This window comes from Prionailurus viverrinus, chromosome C1 (genome assembly GCF_022837055.1).
Source record: "Prionailurus viverrinus isolate Anna chromosome C1, UM_Priviv_1.0, whole genome shotgun sequence".
NCBI lineage: Eukaryota > Metazoa > Chordata > Mammalia > Carnivora > Felidae > Prionailurus > Prionailurus viverrinus.
The window spans coordinates 98,966,973-98,992,260 of record NC_062568.1 but is presented as its reverse complement, the minus strand read 5'-3'; the positions used below and the strand labels follow the sequence as shown (position 1 = coordinate 98,992,260).

Genomic DNA, 25,288 nt, shown 5'->3' with positions numbered 1-25,288 from the left:
CCACTAACCCACCTTACAATCTTACCATCTACTACTTACTTTCTCTGAAATACCCTCCAGTCAAATCCCAATAGTACTCAGATCTTTGAAAAGCCTCCAACTTCCTACCCTATTACATATGCTGTTCTCTCATCTAAAATGTACAGGTCAGGGGACACCTGGGTGGCTCAGTGGGTTAAGCAACCAACTTGGCTCAGGTCATGATCTCATGGCTCATGAGTTAGAGCCCCGCATCGGCCTTTGTGCTGACATCTCAGAGCCTGGAGCCTGCTTCAGATTCTGTTTCTCCCTCTCTGTCTCTGCCCCTCCTCCACTCATGCTCTCTCTCTCTCTCTCAAAAATGAATAAACATTAAAAAAATAACAAAATAAAAAGTTTAATAAATAAATTTATATAAATCTGTCTTTTTCTCAAAAATAAATAAACATTAAAAAAAATTTTTTTTAATAATAAAATGCACAGGTCAGGATCACCTGGGTGGCTCAGTCAGCTAAGCATCCAACTCTTGATTTCAGTTCAGGTCATGATCTCATGATCATGAGTTCGAGCCCCACATCAGGCTCCGTGCTGGGCATGGAGTTGCTTAAGATTCTCTCTCTCCCTCTCTCTGCCCCTTCCCAGCTCGTCTTCTCTTCCTCTCTCTCTCTCACTCACTCAAAAAAACCCAGTAATAATAAAATGCACATGTCAAAGAACATTTATAGATACAGAATCACAGATCAGAAAGGGATCTTGAAGATAACTTCCTCTATTCACCTTAATTTGCAAATCAGTAACTTCCATCACTTACCCAAGAACCCACAATACTCCCATTCTGTCACCCTTTCCATTGCACGGTGGTTCTCAAACTCCAGTACCCCCAACAACCAGCCCAGTGGTTACTGAAAAGACAGAGTTCTTACCCTCATCTGCAAAGATTATGCTCTAGCAATATGGGCTACGACCAGAACTCATTTTTTTTTTTTTAATAAGAAAATTATAAGAAAAAGAGAATGACATATGAATATGTAGCCTGGTAGCACTTAGCACATCATCTGAAATTTTCCATTTCTGCTCCCATACTGGAATTTCCAAAAAAAAAAAACAGCTACTCACTGCTACTTGTGCAGAATCCATAAATCTCAGTCCAAAATAGTCACTTTCAATAAGGTCCAAGTGGTACATTATCTGATCAAAGAGCTCTTGTCCTTTGGCTTTTTTCTGAAATGATAAGAAAATAAATTAATCAATAAATGACTTTAAAGATCAACAAGTGTGAACTGAAGATCTATTTAAAAAAAACATTACTTGCAGGGTGCCTGGGTGGTTTAGCTGGTTAAGCATCCAACTCTTGATTTTCGCTCAGGTCAAGTTCTCAGGATTCTTGAGTTTGAGCCCCACTTAGGGCTCTGTGCTGACAGTGCCTACACTGCTTGGAATTCTCTCTCCTTCTCTGTCCCTCCCCTTCTGGTTTTCTCTCAAAATAAACTTAAAAAAAATTTTTTTGGGAGTGTCTGGATGGCTCAGTCGGTTAAGTGTCAACTTCGGCTCTGGACATGATCTCACGGTTCGTTGAGTTTGAGCCCCGTGTTGGGCTCTGTGCTGACAGCTCAGAGCCTAGAGCCTGCTTCAGGTTCTGTGTCTCCCTCTCTCTGCCCTCCCCAGCTTGCGCTCTCTCAAAACTGAATAAACGTTAAAAAAAAAAAAAAAAATTAAAATTTTTCAATTAAGTTAAATTTAAAAAATAAAGTAAAAAAACATTACTTGCAATACCAAAAATACTACCATGTATCAAGTAACGGGTAAGATACTATAATTTCCCAATAAACTATTTAAAGCCAAAAGAGAATTTATGATCTATCTGCACTTTCATGGAAAGTGTCACTTCCTATCAACCAATAATTATTATCTTGTACTGAACATTGTGCATAAGGACAAACTCTTATCTTGTTAATTTTTAGAGTCCCTACTTCAAAGGAGCTCTATAATGTAACTGGAGAGAGAAAATACACAAGAAAACTTAAAACACTAACGTATGAATCATGTGGAACTGTGTATTTGCCAACAGATTTTAGAGAAGAGATAGTCATAGAGACTAGAATCATCAATCTTGGAGATCAGCCTTAAACTGGAAAACAATGTAAGGTAGAAAATGGCAAAAACAAAACTGGAACATGGGAGGAAATACAGGACAATGAGATAATACTGTCATCAATGCAGAAGACACAAATGGCGGGGGAAGGTAGATAATAAGCAAAGAAACTTGTATGGAAAACGCAGTTCTCAAAGTGTGGTCTCAGGGCCCAAGGGTTCCTCCAGATACTTTCAAAAGATCCTCAAGGTCCTAGGATTCTCCCCATGTAACTCAATCAAAACAACATACTGCAACACAGTAAATGCAGAAGCAGAAACCAGAACCTAAGTATGTTCTATTAGACCAGACATTAATGAGATATGCAAAAGTGCATAAGACAATTACTCTTCTCACTAAATTCTTTTGTTTAGTAAAATAGTTATTTTTCACAAAAATACTTGTATGTTATTAATAACATACAAGGGTTATTTTATGGCTGTTTTAGGTTTTTTAAAGAGTATTTATTTTAAGAAAGAGAGAGAGAGTGTGCACGCAAGCACATGGTGAGAGTGGGGGGGAGAGGGGGAGAGAGAGAGAGAGAGAGAGAGAGGGAGAGAGAGAGAGAGGGAGAGGAGAGAGAGGGAGAAGGAGAGAGGGAGGGATGGAGGGAGGGAGGGAGGGAGGGGGAGGAAGGGATGGAGGGAGGGAGGGAGGGAGGGGGAGGAAGGGACGGAGGGAGGGAGGGAGGGAGAGAGAGAGAATATGAATGAATTCCAAGCAGGCTTCATGCTGTCAGCACACAGCCCAACACAGGGCTCGATCCCTCAAATCATGAGATCATGACCTGAGAGGAAATCAAGAGTCAGACACTCAACGGACTGAGCCACCCAGGGCCCCTATTTTTTGCTGTCTTAAAATTATTTTTAAAATGTTTCAGTTTTAAATTCTAATAAGGTAACTATTGATAGATATAACCCACATAAGCAAAAGCATTGTTAAGATCCTCAATTTTCAACAATTTTCATAAACATCCTAACCATGCCTCTCCTCCTATGTAATTTTAAATTATGACTTAGGTATTTCTTGTAAAATTATATATATCTATAGATCTATATATTTTACTCAGTCATCAAACTGTCTTTTAACTGACATCCTTAAAATACAACTTGTATTTTTGCTTTTCCTGCACTTTTTACAATCTTTCTTTTTGATAAATAAAAGTGCTATCCATATATCCCTTTATCAAGAGAAGAACTTTACAATGCCCTCATGCCCATCATCTCCCCTCCATCCAATCCTCATGTCAATGAGCATACTTTCTCTATTTCTTTTCTTTGGTCGTGGCTAATTTTTTTTTAAGATGACAATCTTTATTTTGGTATTTTGATCATTCTTTATACATCTTACATTTGTACATCACACATACCTAACAGCATCTGCTAGATTTGTTTCTCCACTCGTTTAAGTTCTTCCTACAGAAATGTTCTCCATGTGGGACTTTGTACGGCCTATCTTTAAAGGTCTTCTATGTTTGAGAGTATTTTCAACATGCTTTTACACTTGAATGCTTATTGTCACCTTATAAAATTTAAGGTTCAGAGTTATTTTCTTTCAACACTGTTCAATACTCAAAACGTATTACTCTTTCATCTTCTTACAGCTTATGTGCTGTTGAAAAGTGTGATGACAATTCGAATTCTGGTCCTTAATAATGTTATTAATTCTTGGTTAGCTTTTAAACTTCTCTATCTCCAAGAGTCTTAAATTTCAATATAATGTGTCTAAGTGTGGTTTTTTCCTCATCTCTATATTGTATTCTGTTGGGCCTTTTAAATCTGAGATCTTTCATCTCCCTTTAATTCTGGGAAAACAATCTATTATTTCCTCAAATATTTGTCCTCTATTTTTCTAAGTTTCCTACCTAAGTGCCAGCACTTCTACTCTTTTTCTTAAACATATGTTTATTTAATACTCCCAATTATCCTGATGATTATGGCTTATTTGTCCATTTAATAAATACATAACATAGAAAAAGTTCAGAAGGCTTTAGTAATATGACCCCATTGCATAGCTACAAAAATGACAAGGCTAGAATTTGCATTTTGCTCTCTCCCAAGCTCCAATTTCCTAAGGTTACACACCACACCCAGATTTTAACTGGAATGTCACCTCTCAGATCAGTAATTAGATACCCCCAACTTCTTATCACAACCTCATCTCTATCTTGTTCACAAAATTACTCTCAATGCCTAGATTCTCCAACTACAATGGGAACTTCCAGTACACTGATCCCACTTAACAAGCATCAGTCTCCGTTTCTTTTTTTTTTTAACATAACTAAATTTACCATTTTAACATATACAATTCAATGTCATTAAACATATTCCCAATGTGTACAACTGTCACCACCCTTCATTTCCAGAACTTTTCATAATACCAATCAGAAACTCTGTACCCATTAAACAACCATTTTTCACACTCCCTCCCTTTAACCCCTAATAACCTCTTTCCTACTTTATGTGACTCATGAATTTGCCCATTCTACATACATCACATAAGTAGAGTCATACAATATATGTCCTTTTGTGTCTGGCTTATCTCACTTAGCATAATGTTTTCAAGGTTCATCCATGTTGTAGCAGGTTTCAAAATTTCATTCCTTTTTAAAACTGAATAATATTCCATTGTATGTATATACCGTATCGTTTATCTGGTCATCTGCTGATAAACATCTGGGTTGTTTCCACCTTTTGGCTATTGTGAATACTGCTATGAACACTGGTATACAAGTATCTGTTTGAGTCCCTGCTTTCAATACTTTTGGGAATGTACTTAGGAGTGGAATATGATAATCCTATGTTTTTAACTTTTGAGGAACTGCCCAATTGTTTTCCATAGTAGCTGCACCATTTTGCATTCCCACCAGCAATTCATAAGATTCGAACTTCTCCACATCCTCACCAACATTTGTTATTTTCTGGGGTTGTTTTGCTTGGTTTTGTTTGATACAGCCATCCTAATGGATGTGAAAGGACGTGATTTTGATTTGCATTTCCCTAATGCCCTAATGGTGATGTTGAGCATACTTTCAGGTGCTTATTGGCCACCTGCATATTTTCTTAGAGAAATATCTATTCAAGTCCTTTGTACGTTTAAAAGAAAAATTTTACTGTAGTTAAAATACAACATTACATTAGTTTTAGGCATACAGCATAGTGATTCAACCATTACATAAAGTACAAAACGCTCACCACAGTAAGTGTAGTTATCATCGTCACCATACAAAGTTATTCCAATATGACTGACTATATTCCCTATGCTCTACTTTTGTCACCCTAATTTATCAATTTTATAACTGGAAGTTTGCATTTTAGTACTCTTTTACCTACTTCACCCACCTCCTGACCCACTACAAATTCATTGTTCAGCTGCATCTAGACCATCACTTGCTGCTTATATTCTTCTTTTCTCCTAATAAATTATTCCAGGTCACCGCCTCACTTCACATCCTGTTTTCTGAAGATTAAGACCATCAAGATATTACCTTTTCATCATCCTTCCCTCTTTCCCAGCAAAAGATGGCAGTCCTTTCTAGAATACTCACTCTATAATCTCCACCTGTGTATATAAAACCAATTTCTGAGAAATATTTTTCCTATTCATTTAACAAACTCAGATCTCCCCTATCTAGCCATTCTCTAGATGTTGTTATTTCCTTCCTTCCTGTTACCGCCAAATCTCATGGCAATTCTTCAACTTCCCTTCATAACTAAATAATACTGATTAAGCACCTACTAGGTCCAAGGGACTAAAAGAGGTCCAAAAAATATAAGATTGTCCCCAATAATTCCCTTAAGTCCTCTAAGTCCTTTTTCAGAGATTTTTTTAAGTTTACTTATTTTGAGAGAGAGAGAGAGACAGAGCACGCGAGCAAGGGAGGAGCAGAGAGAGAGGGAGAAAGGAGAGAGAGAATACCAAGCAGGCTCCACAGTGTCAGCACGCGTTTGAACTCACAAACCGAGAAATCATGACCCGAGCCGAAACCAAGAGAGTTGGAGGCTTAACTGACAGAGCCACCTAGGCTCCCCTGCTTTAAGCCCTCTAAATCTGGCTTCTAAACACATCATTGCACCACTCCATCATAGGGCCCTCCTTTTTCCGCTTCATTCTTTTACTCCTCTCAGTGACAGCAGACTATGCTCTCATGATCTTCCACACAATCAATATCCCCCACTCCACCACAGCGAAATTGTATTTTACTCAGGTCTGATCTCCACTTTCTTCCCTGCACCATATCCATGTACTAAGCATTCCTTCTCCTGCAGTCTCACTGCCACGATTAGTCCACAGCCCCATCATCGTGTGCCTTCATTAATATTCAGTCTCCAGATTTTGTTTTCCTGTAATGAATCAAGGAAACCAACTCTAAATCATGTCTCTTGAGTGCTAAAAAAAAACGTTAAATGGAATATAACACAAGTATGCAAAATCCCATGCATCTTTAAAAACAGGTGTGAGATATAATTCACATATCATTCACCTATTAAAAGTACTAACTTCAGGGGCACCTAGGTGGCTCCGTCAGTTAAGTGTCTGACCTCGGCTCAGGTCATGATCTCATGGTTTGTGAGTTTGAGCCCCATGTTGGGCTCTGTGCTGACAGCTCAGAGCCTGGATTTCATGTCTCCCTCTCTCTCTCTGCCCCTCTCTGACTCACACTCTGTCTCTCAAAAATAAACATTAATTTTTTTTAAGTACAAAATTCAAAGGTATAATCACAGATATGTACAACCATCACAATTTCAAAACATCTTCATACCTCAAAAAGAAACCTTGTATTTTTTAGCTTTTGCTCCAACCACCATTCCCACCACTCCCTCAGTCCCTACCCATCTGCCCTAGGCAACCACCAAACCACTAATCTACATTTTTTTTTCATATGGATTTCTTTATTCTGGACTTTCATATAAATGGAATCATATAATATGTCGTCCTTTGTGACTGGCTTCTTTCACCTAGCCAATGTTTTCAAAGTTCACCCATGTAGCATGTATCAGAACTTCATTTCCTTCATGGCCAAATAATATCCCATTATATGGATATAACACATTTTGTTTATCCATTCAACTTTTGAGAGATAGCTGGGTTTTTTTTTTCCCACCTTTTGGATAGTAAGAATAACGCTGTTACGATCATCTGTGTACAAGTTTTTGTCTAAACCTATGTTTTCAATTCTCTTGGATACATACCTAAAAGTAGAATTGCTGGGTCACATGGTAAACTATGTTTAATCACCTGAGGAACTGTAGGCTATAATGCAAAGCAGTTGTACAATTTATAGGACCGTCAAAAATGTAAGAGTGTTAAAGTTTCTCCACATTCTCACCAACACTTAGTATTATCTGACATCTTCATTTTAACTTTCACAGTTGACATGTAGTATCTCACCATGGTTGTGATTTGCGTTTCTCTGATGACTAATGATGTCAAGCATCATTTCATGTGCCTATCGGTCATTTGCATATCTTATATGGAGAAGGGTCTATTCAGATCCTTTGCCCCCCATCCTTTTTTTTTTTTTTTTTCTTAAAGAGAGAGTGTGAGCAGAGAAGCAGACGGAGAGGGAGAGAGAGAGAATCCTAAGCAGGCTCCATCCCAGTGTGGAGCCTGACACAGGGCTCAATCTCACGACCATAAAATCATGACCTGAGCCCAAATCAAGAGTTGGACACTTAACAGACCAAGCCACCCAGGCACCCCATTGCCCATTTTCAGTGTGTTGTCTTTGGGACGCCTGGGTGGCTCAGTTGGTTAAGCATCCAACTTCGGCTCAAGTCATGATCTCATGGTTCATGGTTGGAGCCCCACGTCAGGCTCTGTGTGGACAGCTCGGAGCCTAGAGCCTGCTTCGAATTCCGTGTCTCCCTCTCTTTGCTCCCCGCCCCCCCCAACTCCTGCTCTGTGTCTCAAAAATAAATAAACATAAAAAAAATTTAATTGGGTTGTCTTTTTATTATTGGGTTGTAACAGTTCTTTATATATTCTAGACGTAAGTGCTTATCAAATATGTAACCTACAAATACTCTTTCCCATTCTGAGAATCTTTTCAGTTTCTTGATGATGGCCTTTGAGACACAAAAGTTCTTCATTTTGATAAAAGTCCAACTTATTTTTTTTTTTATTTTGTTGTCCATGTTTTTCATGTCATACCTAAAAAACCAAATCCAAGGTCATGAAGATTTATCCCTACATTTTGTTTTAAGAGTCTTATCGTCTTACTTTTCTGTTTAGGTCTTTGGTCCATTTTGAGTTAACTTTTGTATATGGTGTCAGCTAAAGTTTCAACTTCACTTTATTCTCTCATATATGGCTATCCAGTTCTCCTACCACCACTGGTTGAAAAGACTATTCTTTCCCCCAATAAATGGCTCTGGAACCCTCATCATAAATCAAATGACCATAACCAAAGCTATCTTGAGAAAGAACAAGGCTGGAGATCTCACAACCCCAAACTTGAAACTACACTACAAAGCTATTTTTTTATACTACAAAGTTATATTAACAAAAGCAGTATGGTACTGGCACAAAAACAGACACATAGATCAATGGAAAAGGACAGAGAACCCAGAAATAAATCCATGCTTATATGCCTACTTAATCTACAACAAATGAAGCAAAAATATACACTAGGGGAAAGACAGTCTCTTCAATAAGTGGGACTGGGTAAACAGGATAGTCATATGCAAAAGAATGAAACAAGACCACTATCTTATATCATATACAAAAATTAACTCAACATGGATTAAAGACCTAACTGTGAGACCTGAAACCATAAAACTTCCAAAAGAAAATATAGGCAGTAATCTCTCAGACACTGACCTTAGCAATATTTTTCTGGATAACCCTCCTCACACAAGAGAAACAAAACAAAAATAAACATTAGAACTATATCAAACTAAAAAACCTTTGCACAGTGAAAGAAACCACCAACAAAATGAAAAGGAAACCTACTGACCAGGAGAAGATACTTGCAAATGATATGTCCAACAAGATGTTAATACCCAAAATATATAAAGAACTCATAAAACTAAACACCCAAAAAACAAATAATTCAATTAAAAAAGGGAGGACATGAATAGACAATTTTTCAAAGAAGCCATACAGATGGCCAACAGACACATGAAAATATACTCAACATCACTAACCCTCAGGGAAATGCAAATCAAAACCACAGTTATCACCTCACACCTATCAGAATGTCTAGTATCAAAAAAGACAAGAAATAAGTGTTGGGCAGAAATAAGAATGTGTAGGAAAAGGGAACCCTCATGCACTGCTAGTGGGAATATAAAGTGGTACAGCCACTATGGAAAACAGTAGGAAGGTTCCTCAAAAAATTAAAAACAGAAATACCATATAATCCAGTAATTCCACTGGTGAGTACTTACACAAACAAAAATGCTTGTCAAAAAGATATATGCACCCCTATGTTTACTGCAGTATTTACAATAGCCAAGATATGGAACCAACCTAAATGTCCACCAATAGATGAATCAATAAAGAAGATGTGGTGTATATACACAATGGAATATTACTCAGTCATAAAAAAAAAAGAATGAATTCTTGCCATCTGTGACAACATGGATGGACCTAGAGGGTATTATACGAAGTGAAATAAGTCAGACACAGGAAAACAAATACCATATAATTTCACTTATGTGCACAATCTAAAAACCAAATGAACAAAACACACAAAAAAACAAACAGATTCATGAATACAGAGGATAAGTTAATGATTGCCAAAGGGGAGGCAGGTGGGTGGGATGGGTCAAATAGGTGAAGGGGACCCAGATATACAAACTTCCAGTTATAAAATAATCACAGTGATGAAAAGCACAGCATTGGAAAAATAGCGTAATAACTTTGTTTGGTGACAGATGGTAATTACACTCATGGCAAGCATTTCATAATGTGCATACAACTGCCTAATCACTGTGTTATATACCTGATACTAATAATATAATACTGTATGTCAACTATACTGCAATTAAAATTTTTTTAAAAATTCTTTTCATTTAAAATTTTTTTAATGTTTATTTTTCAAGAGACAAAGACACAGCATGAGTGGGGAAGGGACAGAGACTGAGGAAGTCACAGAATCTGAAGCAGGCTCCAGGCTCTGCGCCATCTACACAGAGCCTGACATGGGAATCAAACTCACGAACCACGAGACCATGACCTGAACCAAAGTCGGACGCTTAACCGACTGACCCAGCCAGGTGCCCCAAATTTTTTTTCACTTTAAAAGCCAGATAAGAACACACCAAAAAATTTTTGTTAATTAAAAGGAATAGGGGCACCTGGGTGGCTCAGTTAACAGTCCAACTCTTGATTTCGGCTCAGGTCATGATCTCACAGTTTGGTTTCATGTAGGCTGTGTGCTGACAGCATGGAGCCTGCTTGGGATTCTCTCTCTGCCCCTGCCCTGCTCACACCCTCTCTCTCAGAATAATAAACATGAAAAAAATTTTAAGAAAAATAAACACAATTAAAAGAAATAAGTGAGCAAAGGGTTTGAATGGACATTTCTCCAAAGACAATGTAAAAATGGCCAGTAAGCATATAAAAAGATGCTCATCAGTAATCATTAGAAAACTATAAATCAGGGGTGCCTGGGTGGCGCAGTCGGTTAAGCGTCCGACTTCAGCCAGGTCACGATCTCGCGGTCCGGGAGTTCGAGCCCCGCGTCGGGCTCTGGGCTGATGGCTCAGAGCCTGGAGCCTGTTTCCGATTCTGTGTCTCCCTCTCTCTCTGCCCCTCCCCCGTTCATGCTCTGTCTCTCTCTGTCCCAAAAATAAATAAAAAACGTTGAAAAAAAAAATTTAAAAAAAAGAAAAAAAAGAAAACTATAAATCAGGGCGCCTGGGTGCCTCAGTCAGTGAAGCATTTAACTTTGGCCCAGGTCATGATCTCACAGTTTGTGGGTTCAAGCCCTGTATTGGGCTCTATGCTGACAGCTCAGAGCCTAGAGCCTGCTTCAGATTCTATGCCTCCCTCTCTCTCTGCCCCTCCCTTGCGTGCTCTCTGTCTCTCTCTCTAAAATAAATAAACATTAAAAAAAATTTTTTTTAAATAAAACTACAAATCAAAACCATAATGAGATATCACCTCACATCCTCTAAGATGACTATAATCAAAAAAATGGAAAATAACAAGTGTTGAGGATGTGGAGACACTGGAGCCCTCCTACATTACTGGTGGGTATGTAAAATGATACAGCTGCTACAGAAAACAATTTGTCGGTTCCACAAAAAATTAAACACAGAATTATCATATGACCCAGCAATTCCACTCCTAGATATCACACCCCAAAGAACTGAAAACATGTATTCCAACAAACACTTGTACAAGAATATTCATGGCAGCACTATTCACAGTAGCTAAAAGCTGGACACAACCCAAATGTCCACCAACTGATGAATGGATAAACAAAATACAATGTATCATACAATGGAATTTTTTTTAATGTTTATTATTGTTTTTTTTTTTTTAATTTTTTTTTTCAACGTTTATTTATTTTTGCGACAGAGAGAGACAGAGCATGAACGGGGGAGGGGCAGAGAGAGAGGGAGACACAGAATCGGAAACAGGCTCCAGGCTCCGAGCCATCAGCCCAGAGCCTGACACGGGGCTCGAACTCCCGGACCGCGAGATCGTGACCTGGCTGAAGTCGGACGCTTAACCGACTGCGCCACCCAGGCGCCCCTATTATTGTTTATTTTTGAGAGAGAGAGAGAGAGAGAGAGAGAGAGAGAGAAAGCGCACGCTAGAGAGGGGTAACAGCAGAATGAGAGAGAGACACAGAATCTGAAGCAGGCTTCAGTCTCCAAGCTGTCAGCACAGAGCCCGACGTGGGCCTCGAACTCACGAACAGCGAGATCATGACCTGAGCTGAAGTCAGACCTTTAACTGAGCCACCCACGCGCCCCATTTAAGATTTTATTTTTAAGTAATTTCTACACCCAAAACAGGGCTCAAACTCACAACCCCGAGATCAAGAGTTCCATGCTCCACTGACCAAGCCAGTCAGGCACCCCTACGTGCCTATTCTTGTGCCAGTAGCACACCATCTTGATTAGTGTTGTTTTACAGTAGGCTTAAAACCAGGAAGTATGAGGGGCGTCTGGGTGGCTCAGTTGGTTAAATCCAACTCTTGATTTCGGTTCAAGTCAGGATCCCAGGGTCATGGGACCAGGCCCTATGTTGGGCTCCACACTCAGCATGAAACCTGCTTAAGATTCTCTATCTCTTCCCTCTGCCCCTCTCCCCTGCTGGGGTGCATATGAGCATGTTCTTGCTCAAAAAAAAAACAAACACCTAGAAAGTGTGAGTCCTGCTACTTTCCAGTATTGTTTTGGCTATTCTGAGTCCCTTGCAATTCCACATGAATTTTTAAATCAGCTTGTCAATTTCTATAAACGAATCAACTGGTACTCTGGTGAGGATTATGTTGACTCTATAGATCAACATGGGGTATGCTGCCATCTTAACAATGCCTCTCTCTGCCCCTCCCCACTCACGTTCTCTCTCTCTCTAAAATAAACATTAAAAAAATTAAAAACATATATATAATAAATAAAAGTATAACCACACATGGGCTATATAATTTAAAGCCTTCAGCATCTACATCAGCAAAACAGGTTTATTAAATTACCAAATTGGTTAATCAAACATTTTCTATTAAAGTTCGAAAGATGCAGAATGATACAAGACAGGCTATTACTAAACACTAAGATCATAAATCAACAAAGTTTCTGTGGCCATTTCCAAAGAGAAAATTTAAAAATCAGTCAGAAATTGGGGCGCCTGGGTGGCGCAGTCGGTTAAGCGTCCGACTTCAGCCAGGTCACGATCTCGCGGTCCGTGAGTTCGAGCCCCGCGTCGGGCTCTGGGCTGATGGCTCGGAGCCTGGAGCCTGCTTCCGATTCTGTGTCTCCCTCTCTCTCTGCCCCTCCCCTGTTCATGCTCTGTCTCTCTCTGTCCCAAAAATAAATAAACGTTGAAAAAAAAAATTTTAAAAAAGAAAAATTAAAAAAAAACATCAGTCAGAAATTTCCACCCGATGCTTTCATCATTCACCAAAAGGCATTAGGCATTTCTGTAGTTATTTCTTAAAAAGGGGGAGGGGGGGTAGGTGGGGAGGAGAGAAGATAATTAAATCCCTCCCTCAGCTTTGAGAGGAAGAAGTCAGCAAAAGGAAAAAATGGCCATACTACCAGTATATACTAAGTTGAAGTCCGAAGATTTAAAGCACTCTATTTAATCACTGATGATCATTTACATATTGCCTAGGCAATCATCTTAGTTCCACACTGGTTTGTTATGATCACTAGTGACCTTAATCCTAGTGGGAAATGAGTATATGCTTCATCCAATTTCTAAAATCAATTCTAAATCCTCTTTCGGAATAACACTAGACTGGTTGAGAAGCTAAATAAAAAAAAAGGGGGGGGGACTTTCTTTTTTAGAAATTAACATTCCTCTGGTCTATTTTTTTTTAGTAAAACAGTTTAGCTGGCAGGCCAATGCCCATTTTATACCCATGAAAGGATCTAGAATTAGTTTACCAACTCTAGGATTTCACCTGCAGAGCTGAAAAGGCAATTGTTCTAGTTCCCCAAAGAGTCAAACCTAAAACTCTTGGCTTTTTCACTGCAATTGTCTATGTGAGAGGTCAGCTAGTATTTCTGGCCTTGATCAAGCAATCACATCCACACTACTGAGCATACCAAGCATAGGAAACCATTCTATACCAGTCACTAGCCATTTGTTCCACTACTTTAAAACCTAGTGCTGGGGGCACCTGGGTGACTCAGTCAGTTAAGCATCCGACTTAGGCTCAGGTTATGATCTCGCAGTTCATGAGTTCAGGCCCTGCATCGGATCGGGTTCTGTGCTGACAGCTCAGAGCCTGGAGCCTTCTTCAGGATTCTGTGTCTCTCTCTCTCTCTGTGCACCTCCTCCACTTGCACTCTGTCTCTCTCAAAAACAAATAAATATTTTTAAAAATTTAAAAAAAAAAAACAAAAAAAAAAAAACCGAGTTATTTTGGGGCACCTGAATGGCTCAGTTGGTTAAGCTCAGGTCACGATCTCATGGTTTGTGGGTTCAAGCCCTGTGCTGGGCTCTATGCTGACAGCTCAGAGCTTGAAACCTGCTTCAGATTCTGTGTCTCCCTCCCTTTCTCTGCCCCTCCCCTGCTCATGCTCTCTCTGCCTGTCTCAAAACTAAATATTTTATAAATTAAAAACAAACAAACAAACAAGCAAACAAAACTAGTGCAGCTTCTCCTCCACTCTACCCTGCCTCTTTAAAAAAATTTTTAATGTTTATTTGGCGGGGGGAGGGAGGGAGCAGAGAGGGAGACACAGACCCCGAAGCAGGCTCCAGGCTCTGAGCTGTCAGCACAGAGCCCAACGTGGAGCTCAAACCCACAGACTGCAAGATCATGACCTGAACCGAGGTCAGACGCTTAACTGACTGAGTCACCCAGGTACCCCTAGCCTGTCTCTTTAAAAAGCTCTTTTACAAAGCCTATTTTCCTAGTATCAGTCCCTCCATCAACAACCGTGAGACTTCATACTTCAAACATTAGGTAATAAGAAACTTCTTTCTGGTCTCTTAAAACAGCAATCTCAAGCTTTTTATCACATATCTAATGATATTTTTTTTTATTTTTTTCAATGTTTATTTTTGACAGAGAGAGACAGGCAGGGCATGAGCAGGGGAGTGGTAGAGAGAGAGGGAAACACAGAATCCGAAGCAGGCTCCAGGCTCCGAGCTGTCAGCACAGAGCTCGACATGGGGCCTGAAGTCACAGACCGCAAGATCATGACCTGAGCCAAAGTCGGACGCTCAACCGACTGAGCCACCCAGGCGCCCCTAGCCTATCTCTTTAAAAACCTCTTTCACAAAGCCTATTTTCCTAGTATCAGCCCCCCCATCAACAACCGTGAGACTTCATACTTCAACCATTAGGTAATAATAAACTTCTTTCTGGTCTCTTACACAGCAATCTCAAGCTTTTTATCACATATCTAATGATATTTTAATGGAATAGTACACAAAACTCTTAAGATACTTATCAAGAAAGAAATGAATATGAAAACTCCTCACAAAGTATCACATACTGGAATGTCTGACAAACCCTCAAGAAGCCTTACAGGAAGAAAATGTAAATGCCTTCAAGTATTCCAGAATCAAAAACCCTAAAGATGTCCAGTCTAACATAGAAAGATAATAAATACGTACTCATGATGACAACTTCAAAACACTTTAAGAAACCCTATGTTTAATTTAATCACGTTCTATTACTCTTAAGATGTGTAAGGCACGTGCCTAGTACATTCTAAATTATTCAATTAATCAGAATATTCGTTTAAACTATCCAATTCCTTATTCTGTCACTGTGAGTTAAAGGTTAAGTTAAAGGTCTTCTAGAGTTTATTCAACTGTGTAGTGTAGCAGCATTTACGCTACCACCTCGCACAAAGACTTTTTTATTGCATTTTGGGTATATAGATGTATACTAAAAAGAATGTGTAGGGAGGGAAGATAGTAGGGAACATCCAATGACACATCCAATCACACATTTTACAGCTTAGTTACATAAATCTTTTAATGCAGAACAAAGACATTTGGTATTAGTAAATAGCTTAGAGAGAAACTCAACTCCCCCTAAACCATATAGCTACCTCTTCTGCCCCTCAAAAAGGCCTATAAGGAATAAGTCAATCCCTTTCAAATATATCAGATTGTTTCATAGTGAATTATAATTATATATTCATTAACTGGAAAAAGAAACCACCTAAAATTTGAATAAAATTACAACATCCTGTCTTGAAATAAAGATTACAGTGTATAAAAAATCTGCCCCGCAAACTAGTTTGGGAGCAAAGGGATAGACAGAGCTGATGAGTATGAAGTCCTTTTACCCCATTTCATTAAAATTTCTGCAAGCACACTAAACTGCTGAAGAAGTATTTATTTTGAAAAAAGTGAGGAGTGTTTTGAAAATTACAGAAAAGTATAGAGTACTAAAAGTTCTGTAGTATACATGTAAGTATCATTGTCATTCCCAAAGATTCTCATTACTTTAATGACTGCTCAATAAGGATTGTGAAAAATCCACTAGAGTACCCTATATGTAGCTACCCTAAGGAACACACATAAACACACAAATGTTTTGTGCCAATAACCGCCTTATCATTTAAATATTTCAGGTTAAGTTCCACTAATCCCAAAGAAATATTTTCATTCTGGGTATCTAAGGTTACCTGATCCGTGTACTTGAACATTACAGTGCCTGATGCATACTAACCTATATTACCTAACTTCCCCAGGAAGGTAACAGTAGAGAATTCAAATGCAGAAAGTGGTCTCATATAGAATTTGCAAAAGTTCAGCAGGACCTACATACCGGCAAGTCCACACTAACATCAGTACCATCCAGAAGAGACACCCGACATGTGATGATGGACTTAGAGTCTCCAGCTGCAGGAATGTGCGTGGAAGCTCGTTGAGCTTCTCGGAGTCGTTCCTTCTCGGCATGTTTACGCATTGACCGACGCCCAAGTGTTCTACGGAAGAAGCTCAGCATTTTTGTCACTGTAAAAACCAGACAGAAAAAAGTATCAGAAGACTCCCCACAATATGCAGTCAGACATATGGTGTTATTTACTAAAATCCTATGGTATTAGGATACACTATTAAAAAAGGTTGCTGGTCAAATAAATTTGAAAAAACTAATTAAAACTGGCTACTTTAATTCCAAGTTTTTGAAGACTTTTATATAAAATAGAGCTATAATTTACAGCATTTCTAAACTTACTGGACTATTTTATAAGGAGGTGACAGAAGACAACAAACATTAATTAAGCTTATCAGGTCTTTTGGATCAATGAATTTCATGTACAATAGCCGTATACCTCTACAAATGTTAGGAAACAATCCATTCACTAAAGTATCCTTTGATGATCACTAACAATCCTAAGAAGTATCACTTCTTTTCTGAGCAATCACAGTAAAAACACAAAAAGGGGTGCCTAGCTGGCTCAGTGGGTGGAGCACACGATGCTTTATCTTGGGATTACAAATTTGAGCCCCACACTGGGTGGGGAGATTATTTAAAGATAAAATCTTTAAAGGGCGCCTGGGTGGCTCAGTTGGTTAAGCGCCCAACTTTGGCTCAGTTCATGATCGTGTGGTCTGTGGGTTCGGGCCCCGTGCAGGGCTCTGTGCTGACAGCTCGGAGCCTGGAGCCCGCTTTGGATTCTGTCTCCCTTTCTTTCTCTGCCCCTTCCCCACTTGTGCTCTGTTTCTCAATCTCTCTCTCTCTCTCTCTCTCTCTCTCTCTCTCTCTCTCTCAAAAATAAAAACATTAAAAAAAAATTACTAAAGATAAAATCTTTTTTTAAAAAATCACCTATTTCAGCTAAAATACAAATATAATCCAAATTTTATGTTGTTATCAAATATTCTATTTCTTACATATTTTAAATTGCTATTTAGTAAAATCAATTCTTTATAATGTTAAATTATGTTAATGCCGTTCCCTTTCATGTCTTTATTAAGAGACAGGTTTAGTAATCTTAAAAGTACAACAAACACAAAATGGTAACACCAAAAAAACTACTTTGCTAACCTAATGTCTAATTTATGCAAATAAGACAATTATTAATTCCAGAGAAAACAAGAAGTCAAGCAGAAAAAGGAATCACAGTATACTACATGACTTAGCTAATATTTTAAATATTCATAATACTCTAAACACTAAATATTGATCTAAACACAACTATAAAGTAACTATAAGATAAATAATAAAGGTAGATGTGGACAGAGAGCCAATTCCTCATTTTGCCTAGTTGGAATTCAACTGGTAATTCCTGAAACCAAAAATCAAGAAGTGACAGTAAAAATATGTTTAAATCAAAGTGGTTGTCTTAAAGGGAACAGAACTCAGGAGAGTACTGTTTTTCAAAAGAAGACTTCGGATTAGATGACTTTCAACTAGTTACACTTATAAACTTGATTAAAAGGTAATTTAAAACTAAATACCAGCACATTAAAAAATAATGCCTATAAATTGAAGATCATACACATATCACACATATGGATAAGTATGGATATTCCTACATAATTGAGTAAATTGGCAAAGCCCTAAGAGGTGTCATTTTTATGTTCATCTGCTTAACACCAAGAAAATAAAATTTTAGATAGGTTTTTGGTTTACAAAAGCACTCAAATAGAACATCTGGCCCTGTCTCTTTCTCTCCAGGTTTCTCTTCAGACACTGCTCCCTTTGCACCTTACAAAGGTACTATTTCAGCAGCCTAAGAAAGGTACTATTAACCCAGATGTCAAAAGCCCATGTATCAGAAAATCCCGATCTATTTAATTCAATTCCACCTATACCTCCCCTGAGAACCATTCTCTGATTGCCAAAGAGTCACTCCCATCATCACACTTCCACTGAAACTTGAAGACTGTTTACTGTTTCACTAATCAGATTTTAATTATTCATTTACATGTCTGTCTCCTTTATCACTGGCTCCTTGAAGACACAATTTCTATTTTGAATAGACTTCATCAACAAGTACAATAAATGGTTAGTAAAGAATCTTACTTGCTGCTTAGAAAAACTCCCCAAAATACTGTCTTATTTTGACGAGTAAACTAAGGGTCCGATAAATGAGACCATTGGCCAGGTCCATTATTTAGTAAATAATGAAGAGAGGGGCTCAAAGTCTAATTTTTCTGGCTCCAAATATTGGTCTCTTTCTACTACGTCACAGAGCAATTTATGTAAAATGTATGCATATTTTAGAGAGAAAAAATTATCAAAGATCATAGCTAAAAAGCGTCTGCATGAAAACACAAGCACAAAACATACATGATAAATTTGTTGTTTAAAACATTTCAGTTTATTCAACAAATTGCAAGGGGGGGGAGGCGCCTGGGTGGCGCAGTCGGTTAAGCGTCCGACTTCAGCCAGGTCATGATCTCGCGGTCCGTGAATTCGAGCCCCGCGTCGGGCTCTGGGCTGATGGCTCAGAGCCTGGAGCCTGTTTCCGATTCTGTGTCTCCCTCTCTCTCTGCCCCTCCCCCATTCATGCTCTGTCTCTCTCTGTCCCAAAAATAAATAAACGTTGAAAAAAAAAATTTAAAAAAAAAATTGCAAGGGGGGAAGAGATGTAAGGAAAACTACAGATTAATAAGAAAGACTTAAAATATATATCCATCTTTTCAGGCGCCTGGGAGGCTCAGTCAATTAAGCGTCCGACTTCAGCTCAGGTCATAATCTTGCAGTTCATGAGTTCAAGCCCAGTGTTGGGCTCTGTGCTGATAGCTCAGAGCCTGGAGCCTGCTTCAGATTCTGTGTCTCTGTCTCTCTGTCCCTCCCTGCTTTTGCTCTGCTTGCACACGCGCTCACTCTCTCTCAAATAAACATTAAAAATTTTTTATTAAAAAAAAATAATAAATAAATACATACATATCTGTTAATCACAATGCGTGGACCTACTTTAGATCCTAATTCAATTTAGGATCTAATTTTTTTTTTTTAAGTTGTCTGATGTTATCATTAAAGATGTCCTGTTTATGACACAAAAACAGACACTCGGATCAATGGAACAGAATAGAGAACCCAGAAATGGACCCACAAATGTATGGCCAACTAATCTTTGACAAAGCAGGAAAGAATATCCAATGGAATAAAGACAGTCTCTTCAGCTGGTAATGGGAAAACTGGACAGCGACATGCAGAAAAATGAACCTGGACCACTTTCTTACACCAAACACAAAAAATAAACTCAAAATGGATGATGAAAGACCTAAATGTAAGACAGGAAGCCATCAAAACCCTCGGGGAGAAAGCAGGCAAAAACCTCTTTGACATGGGCCACAGCAACTTCTTACTCAACATGTCTCTGGAGGAAAGGGAAACAAAGCAAAAATGAACTATTGGGACCTCATCAAAATAAAAAGCTTCTGCATAGCGAAGGAAAACAATCGGTAAAACTAAAAGGCAACCGACAGAATGGAAGAAGGTATTTCCAAATGACCAATCAGATAAAGAGTTAGTATCCAAAATCTATAAAGAAGTTATCAAACTCAACACCCAAAAAATGAATAATCCAGTGAAGAAATGGGCTAAAGACATGAATAGACACTTCTCCAAAGAAGACATCCAAATGGCTAACAGACACATAAAAAATACTCAACATCACTCATCATCAGGGAAATACAAATCAAAACCACAATGGGATACCACCTCACACCAGTCAGAATGGCTAACATTAACAATTCAGGCAACAACAGATGTTGGCAAGGATGTGAAGAAAGAGGCTCTCTTTTGCACTGCTGGTGGAAATGCAAACTGGTGCAGCCACTATGGAAAATGGTATGGAAGTTCCTCAAAAAATTAAAAATAAAATTACCCTACAACCCAGCAATTGCACTACTAGGTATTTATCCAAGGGATACAGAAGTGCTGTTTCGAAGGGGCATATGCACCCCAATGTTTATAGCAGCACTATCGACAATAGCCAAAGTATGGAAAGAGCCCAAATGTCCATCGATGGATGAATGGATAAAGAAGATGTGGTATATATACATACAATGGAGTATTACTCGGCAATCAAAAAGAATGAAATCTTGCTATTTGCCACTACGTGGATGAAACTGGAGAGTATATGCTAAGTGAAATTAGTCAGAGAAAGACAAATATCATATGACACTCATATGAAGAATTTAAAATAAACAGATGAACAGAAGGGAAGGGAAGCAAAAATAATATAAAAACAGAGAGCAGGACAAAACATAAGAGACTCTTAAATATAGAGAACAGATAGAGGGTTACTGGAGGTGTTGGGGGGGCGGGGGTGATGGTCTAAATAGGTAAGGGGCATTAAGCAATCTACTCCCGAATCATTGTTGCACTATATGCTAACTTGGATGTAAATTAAACAATAAATAAACTAATTAAAAAATTTAAACTAAATGTTAAAGAAGTCCTGTATAACCAGTTGATGCTTTAAACTAGATGCATTTGTAAATATGATGAAAATAGAAGCCAAAATGCTGAAATAATACCAATGTATTTAAAAATTCAATTGCTATAAATCCTCATTTTACAAGCACGCATACTCCTATGTAATTAGGTAAACTAGCAAAGACATGACAGTTGTCATCTGAACTTCCCAAGGACATAAATTATACATGCACACATTTGAAAACTGACTGGCTTGTTTATGATAACCAACGAATTACTGCCCTTTTTCTTTTAGATACAATAGTGTAAAGATATGTTCAACAGTTTAGATACAATAGTTTAAAGATATGTTCCCCAAAAAGTCCTTATTTTTTTAAAGATACATACAGAAATACTTATAAATGATGCAATGCCTAGTATTTGCACCAAAATAATACAAGGAAAGGAGTTAAGTGGGGCTAGAAACTAAAATTGCCCAGGTAACTGGCCATTGTCAGAGCTGTTACGATAGGTATATGAGGGTTCATTATATTCTTCTACTTCTGTGTATGTTGAATTTTTCCAAAATAAAAGTTTTTCTTAGGGAAAACAATGTTCAAAATGCACAACTGAGAGATTCCTAGGAAGCAAATGAACTAAAAAACAAGCTTCCTGACTTTTACCTTATCTTCTCCCTTGAAAATAAAAACTCATTATACAAGCAGTTAATCTGCTAAGAAAAAACAAAGGTTCTTCACAATATAATACCTATGTATTCTGAACCGTAAAACCAAATGTCACAACTACTTTTTACCAAATATAAAAGCAACTTACATGAGGGGCACCTCATGGCTCAGGCCATGATCTCATGGCTTGTGAGTTCGAGTCTGAGTTGGGTTCTGCGCTGACAGCATAGAGCCAACTTGAGATTCTCTCTTCCTCTCTCTCTGCACCCCTTCCCCGTGTGCACTCACTGACTCTCTTTCAAAATAAATAAATAAACTTAAAAAGAGAAAAAGTAATGTATATGAAAATAAATTTCTGATGGACTAAGAATTTAAAGTCAAAGAAATGAGGGGCACCTGGGTGGCTCAGTTGGGCATCCCGACTCTTGATTTCGGCTCAGGTCATATCTCATGGTTCATGGATTCGAGCCCCACAATGGGCTCTGCACTGACAGTGCAAAGCCTGCTTGGGGGTCTCTCTCTCTCTTTCTCTCTCTTTCTCTCTCTCTCTCTCTCTGTCTCTCAAAATAAATAAACTTAATTCCTTCTCTTCCCCCTCTGCCTCTCTTCTCCGCTGGTGTTCTCTCTCTAAAATAAAAAAAATAAAAATAAATAAAAAGACAGCCAGTGTTGAAAAGGATATGGGATAAACAATCACCCTCACACATTGTCCTCTTTGGAAGATTTGGCCACACTATCAAAAATGTTAATGTGCAAGGACGCCTGGGTGGCTCAGTAGGTGAGTGTCCAACTCTTGATTTTGGCTCAGGTCATGATTTTGTGAATTTTGGGTTCAAGCCCTGAGTTGGGCTCTGTGCTGATGGTGCAGAGCCTGCTGGGAATTCTCTTTCAAAAATGAATACACTTTTTAAAAAAATCTTTAAATGTGGCACCCACGTGGCTCAGTTGGTTCAACGTCTGACTTCAACCGAGGTCATGATCTCACAGTTCATGGCTTCAAGCCCCACATTCTGTGCTGATAGCTGAGCCTGGAACCTGTTTCAGATTATGTGTCTCCCTCTCTCTCTGTCTGCCCCTCCCCTACTCATGCTCTGTCTCTGTCTCTCAAAAATAAATAAATGTTAAAAAAAAAAAATGTTAATCTTTAAAAAAAATGTTTACGTGCATACCCTTTCATTTGGCAATTCTACTTCTGATAAGATATCCTAAAGAAACAGGATGTGATCCAAGCTGTAGAAATAAGGATTTTCAGGGCATAACTGTCTTACAATTTTAAATGTGTCCATCAAGCGGTTAAACAAACTATGGTACATCAACTGGCATACAACACAGCTGTTTTTTAAATACAGTGGACTCAGACACCAACAATATTTTTAAGTTAAAAATGAAATCAGAGAAAAATGGTTAAGTTTTATCCCACCCTGGTGTGGGATACCTACATGTATGCAAAAGGACTAAGACATGCAACTGTTAAGGGAGGTTATCTCTGGAGAGGGTCATGTGAAGGTACCAAAGTCCTCTATAATAAGAATATATGAAGGTGTCAAAAGAGCTTTTAAAAATTATTTAAAGAAAAAAAGATGTTTCAAAATTCACTTTTTCCACCCAACTGCTATTTCCATTCTTAACGCTACAGCAGATTTTTAGCAACCACAAATCTGATCCCAGTTTAAAAACCTTTAGTGGCCTTGCTCCCTGATGCAGCTCCTCCTCCTACCTGCCTGACCCTTCAGACAGCCTACTCCCAGCAGCTCAATCTGCTCTGGTATCCCTTCTGCTCAATCCAACAATCTTTTTAACTGCAGGCCTTTTTTGTTGTTTTGTTGTTGTTTCGGCTGTTCCATCTTTCTGGAATGCTCTTTTTCCACTTTAAGTCTCCCCCATTTCCTCAGAAAAGCATTCCCTGACTCCTGAGTCTAAATGAGGTACTCCTTTCAATACCCTCAGACTTTTCAACACTTAGAAAACTGTAATTAAACACCCAATTGTTTAATTATTTTTTTAACTGTGTACTTCCCCACTAAGACTCAAGGACCTGGTCTGACTCATTCAGCAAGATGACCTAGCTAGCATAGTAATCAGCATATTAGGAACTCAATAAAGAACTTCTGACACTAAAATGATACCGTGGAATTCTCAGAGAGTAGGTTTATATGTTTTTTTAGTGCTAGTTTTTAATCTGTGATTTCTAATTTTTCAGCAATGAACAAGGAAGGTTTCCTTTACAATCATAAAAACACACTGTATTAACTGCAGGTGTTTTTTTTTTTTTTTAATCTAAAAACTCAGAAGTTTGTCATGAAATATGTACCCGCTCCTAAGTGACTGATGGCCACATTCTTTGGTAGGCAATTGCTTTTTGATAAAGCAATATACCCATATACAGAAGTGCCATGAAGATATTAATACCTTTGGCCCCACTAATCCCAACACAGAAAACGTTTGTAAAAGAATAATTCCACAGAAGTAATACCTATCATTTGCTAACGAAGGTTACCTATAAAAGAAGAAAACTCTGCAAACTAGCTTACATGTACGAATAATTCACTATCTTAAGTAGGGTTCAACAACGTGTTAGCAATGCCAGAAATGGAGTTAAGGGTAATTCTTCCCCTCTTAAAAAAAAATACTTCTGATACTGATTTAAAATGTGGCTGAGAGGTTTAAAAGACTTGGGTCTTCTTGCCCTTAGCTAAAATTCATGAGACTTAGTAACCACAAAAGTAGTGACAGGTACCATTAAAGTTCACACACCGAAGAACCCACGAAGAACACGCCCAGCTCCACGAGTGGGGGCGGGGAGGGTCCTTCGGATCCCGCCATTGCTGGGAACACACCTGCCTCTCACAATTGCCAAGCGGCTGAAGTTTCGGTCAAACGCAAACCAACCCCCGAAGTCCACCCGGGTTTTTGTTGTAAAACCGTGACACACACTCGAGGTGGGTTTTTCCCTTGACCTGCCACATCCCCCTCGCCAACCAGACGGCTAACTCGAGAACTCACGGTGAAGGGCGACCCTCGGCCACTCACGAGAGAGTCGGGACCGGGCAGGGGTTGAGCCGGCACACATTAACCGGCCTTGCCCCGGACTCCCGGCTGCGGCTCACGGTATCGCCCGAAACTCAGCGGCCGGGCCCGATTGGCCGCCGCCGCCCCTCCCCTCCCAGCAGGTTTAATATTTTGCCGGCCGGCTGGGGAAGCAGCGGCGGCCGGAGGCGAGGTCCCGAGACGAGGCCGCGAGCACGGAGCCCAGGCGCGGGCCGGAACGGGTCCCACGAGCCGGGAGGCGAAGCGGGGCGTGGACGGAGCCGGGTGCGGGCAGCGCGGCCGGGGCCACTGGGCCTCGCACTTACCTGGGCTGGGGACGGAGGCGCGGTGGCGAAGACTGCACGGAGAGCCGGCGACGGAAGGAAAGAGGTCCCGAGAGAGACTGAGGAGGGGGCGGCTCCTCTGGAGACGCCAAGAAATGGCGGCCTAAGGCGCGCGCCCACCCTGCGCTAATCCTGCGGAGGACCCCAG

General features: G+C 39.2%; 1 protein-coding gene across 4 annotated transcripts in view; it reads right to left on the bottom strand.

The window, feature by feature from the left end:
- The window catches only part of EPB41L5 (erythrocyte membrane protein band 4.1 like 5), a 142,385-nt gene extending 117,097 nt beyond the window's left edge, over nt 1-25,288 (bottom strand). For 2 of the 4 annotated variants that reach the window (XM_047870924.1, XM_047870926.1), the window contains exons 1-3: nt 24,773-24,936; nt 16,533-16,720; nt 1,096-1,200 (exon numbers count right to left, since the gene is read on the bottom strand). In XM_047870924.1, the coding sequence (XP_047726880.1) occupies nt 1,096-1,200; nt 16,533-16,720; nt 24,773-24,839 (360 nt within the window). In that variant the 5' untranslated portion in view covers nt 24,840-24,936. Of the gene's footprint in view, nt 1-1,095; nt 1,201-16,532; nt 16,721-24,772; nt 24,937-25,122 lie in introns of those variants that run through there. The other 2 variants (XM_047870927.1, XM_047870928.1) reach the window with 2 other exon arrangements.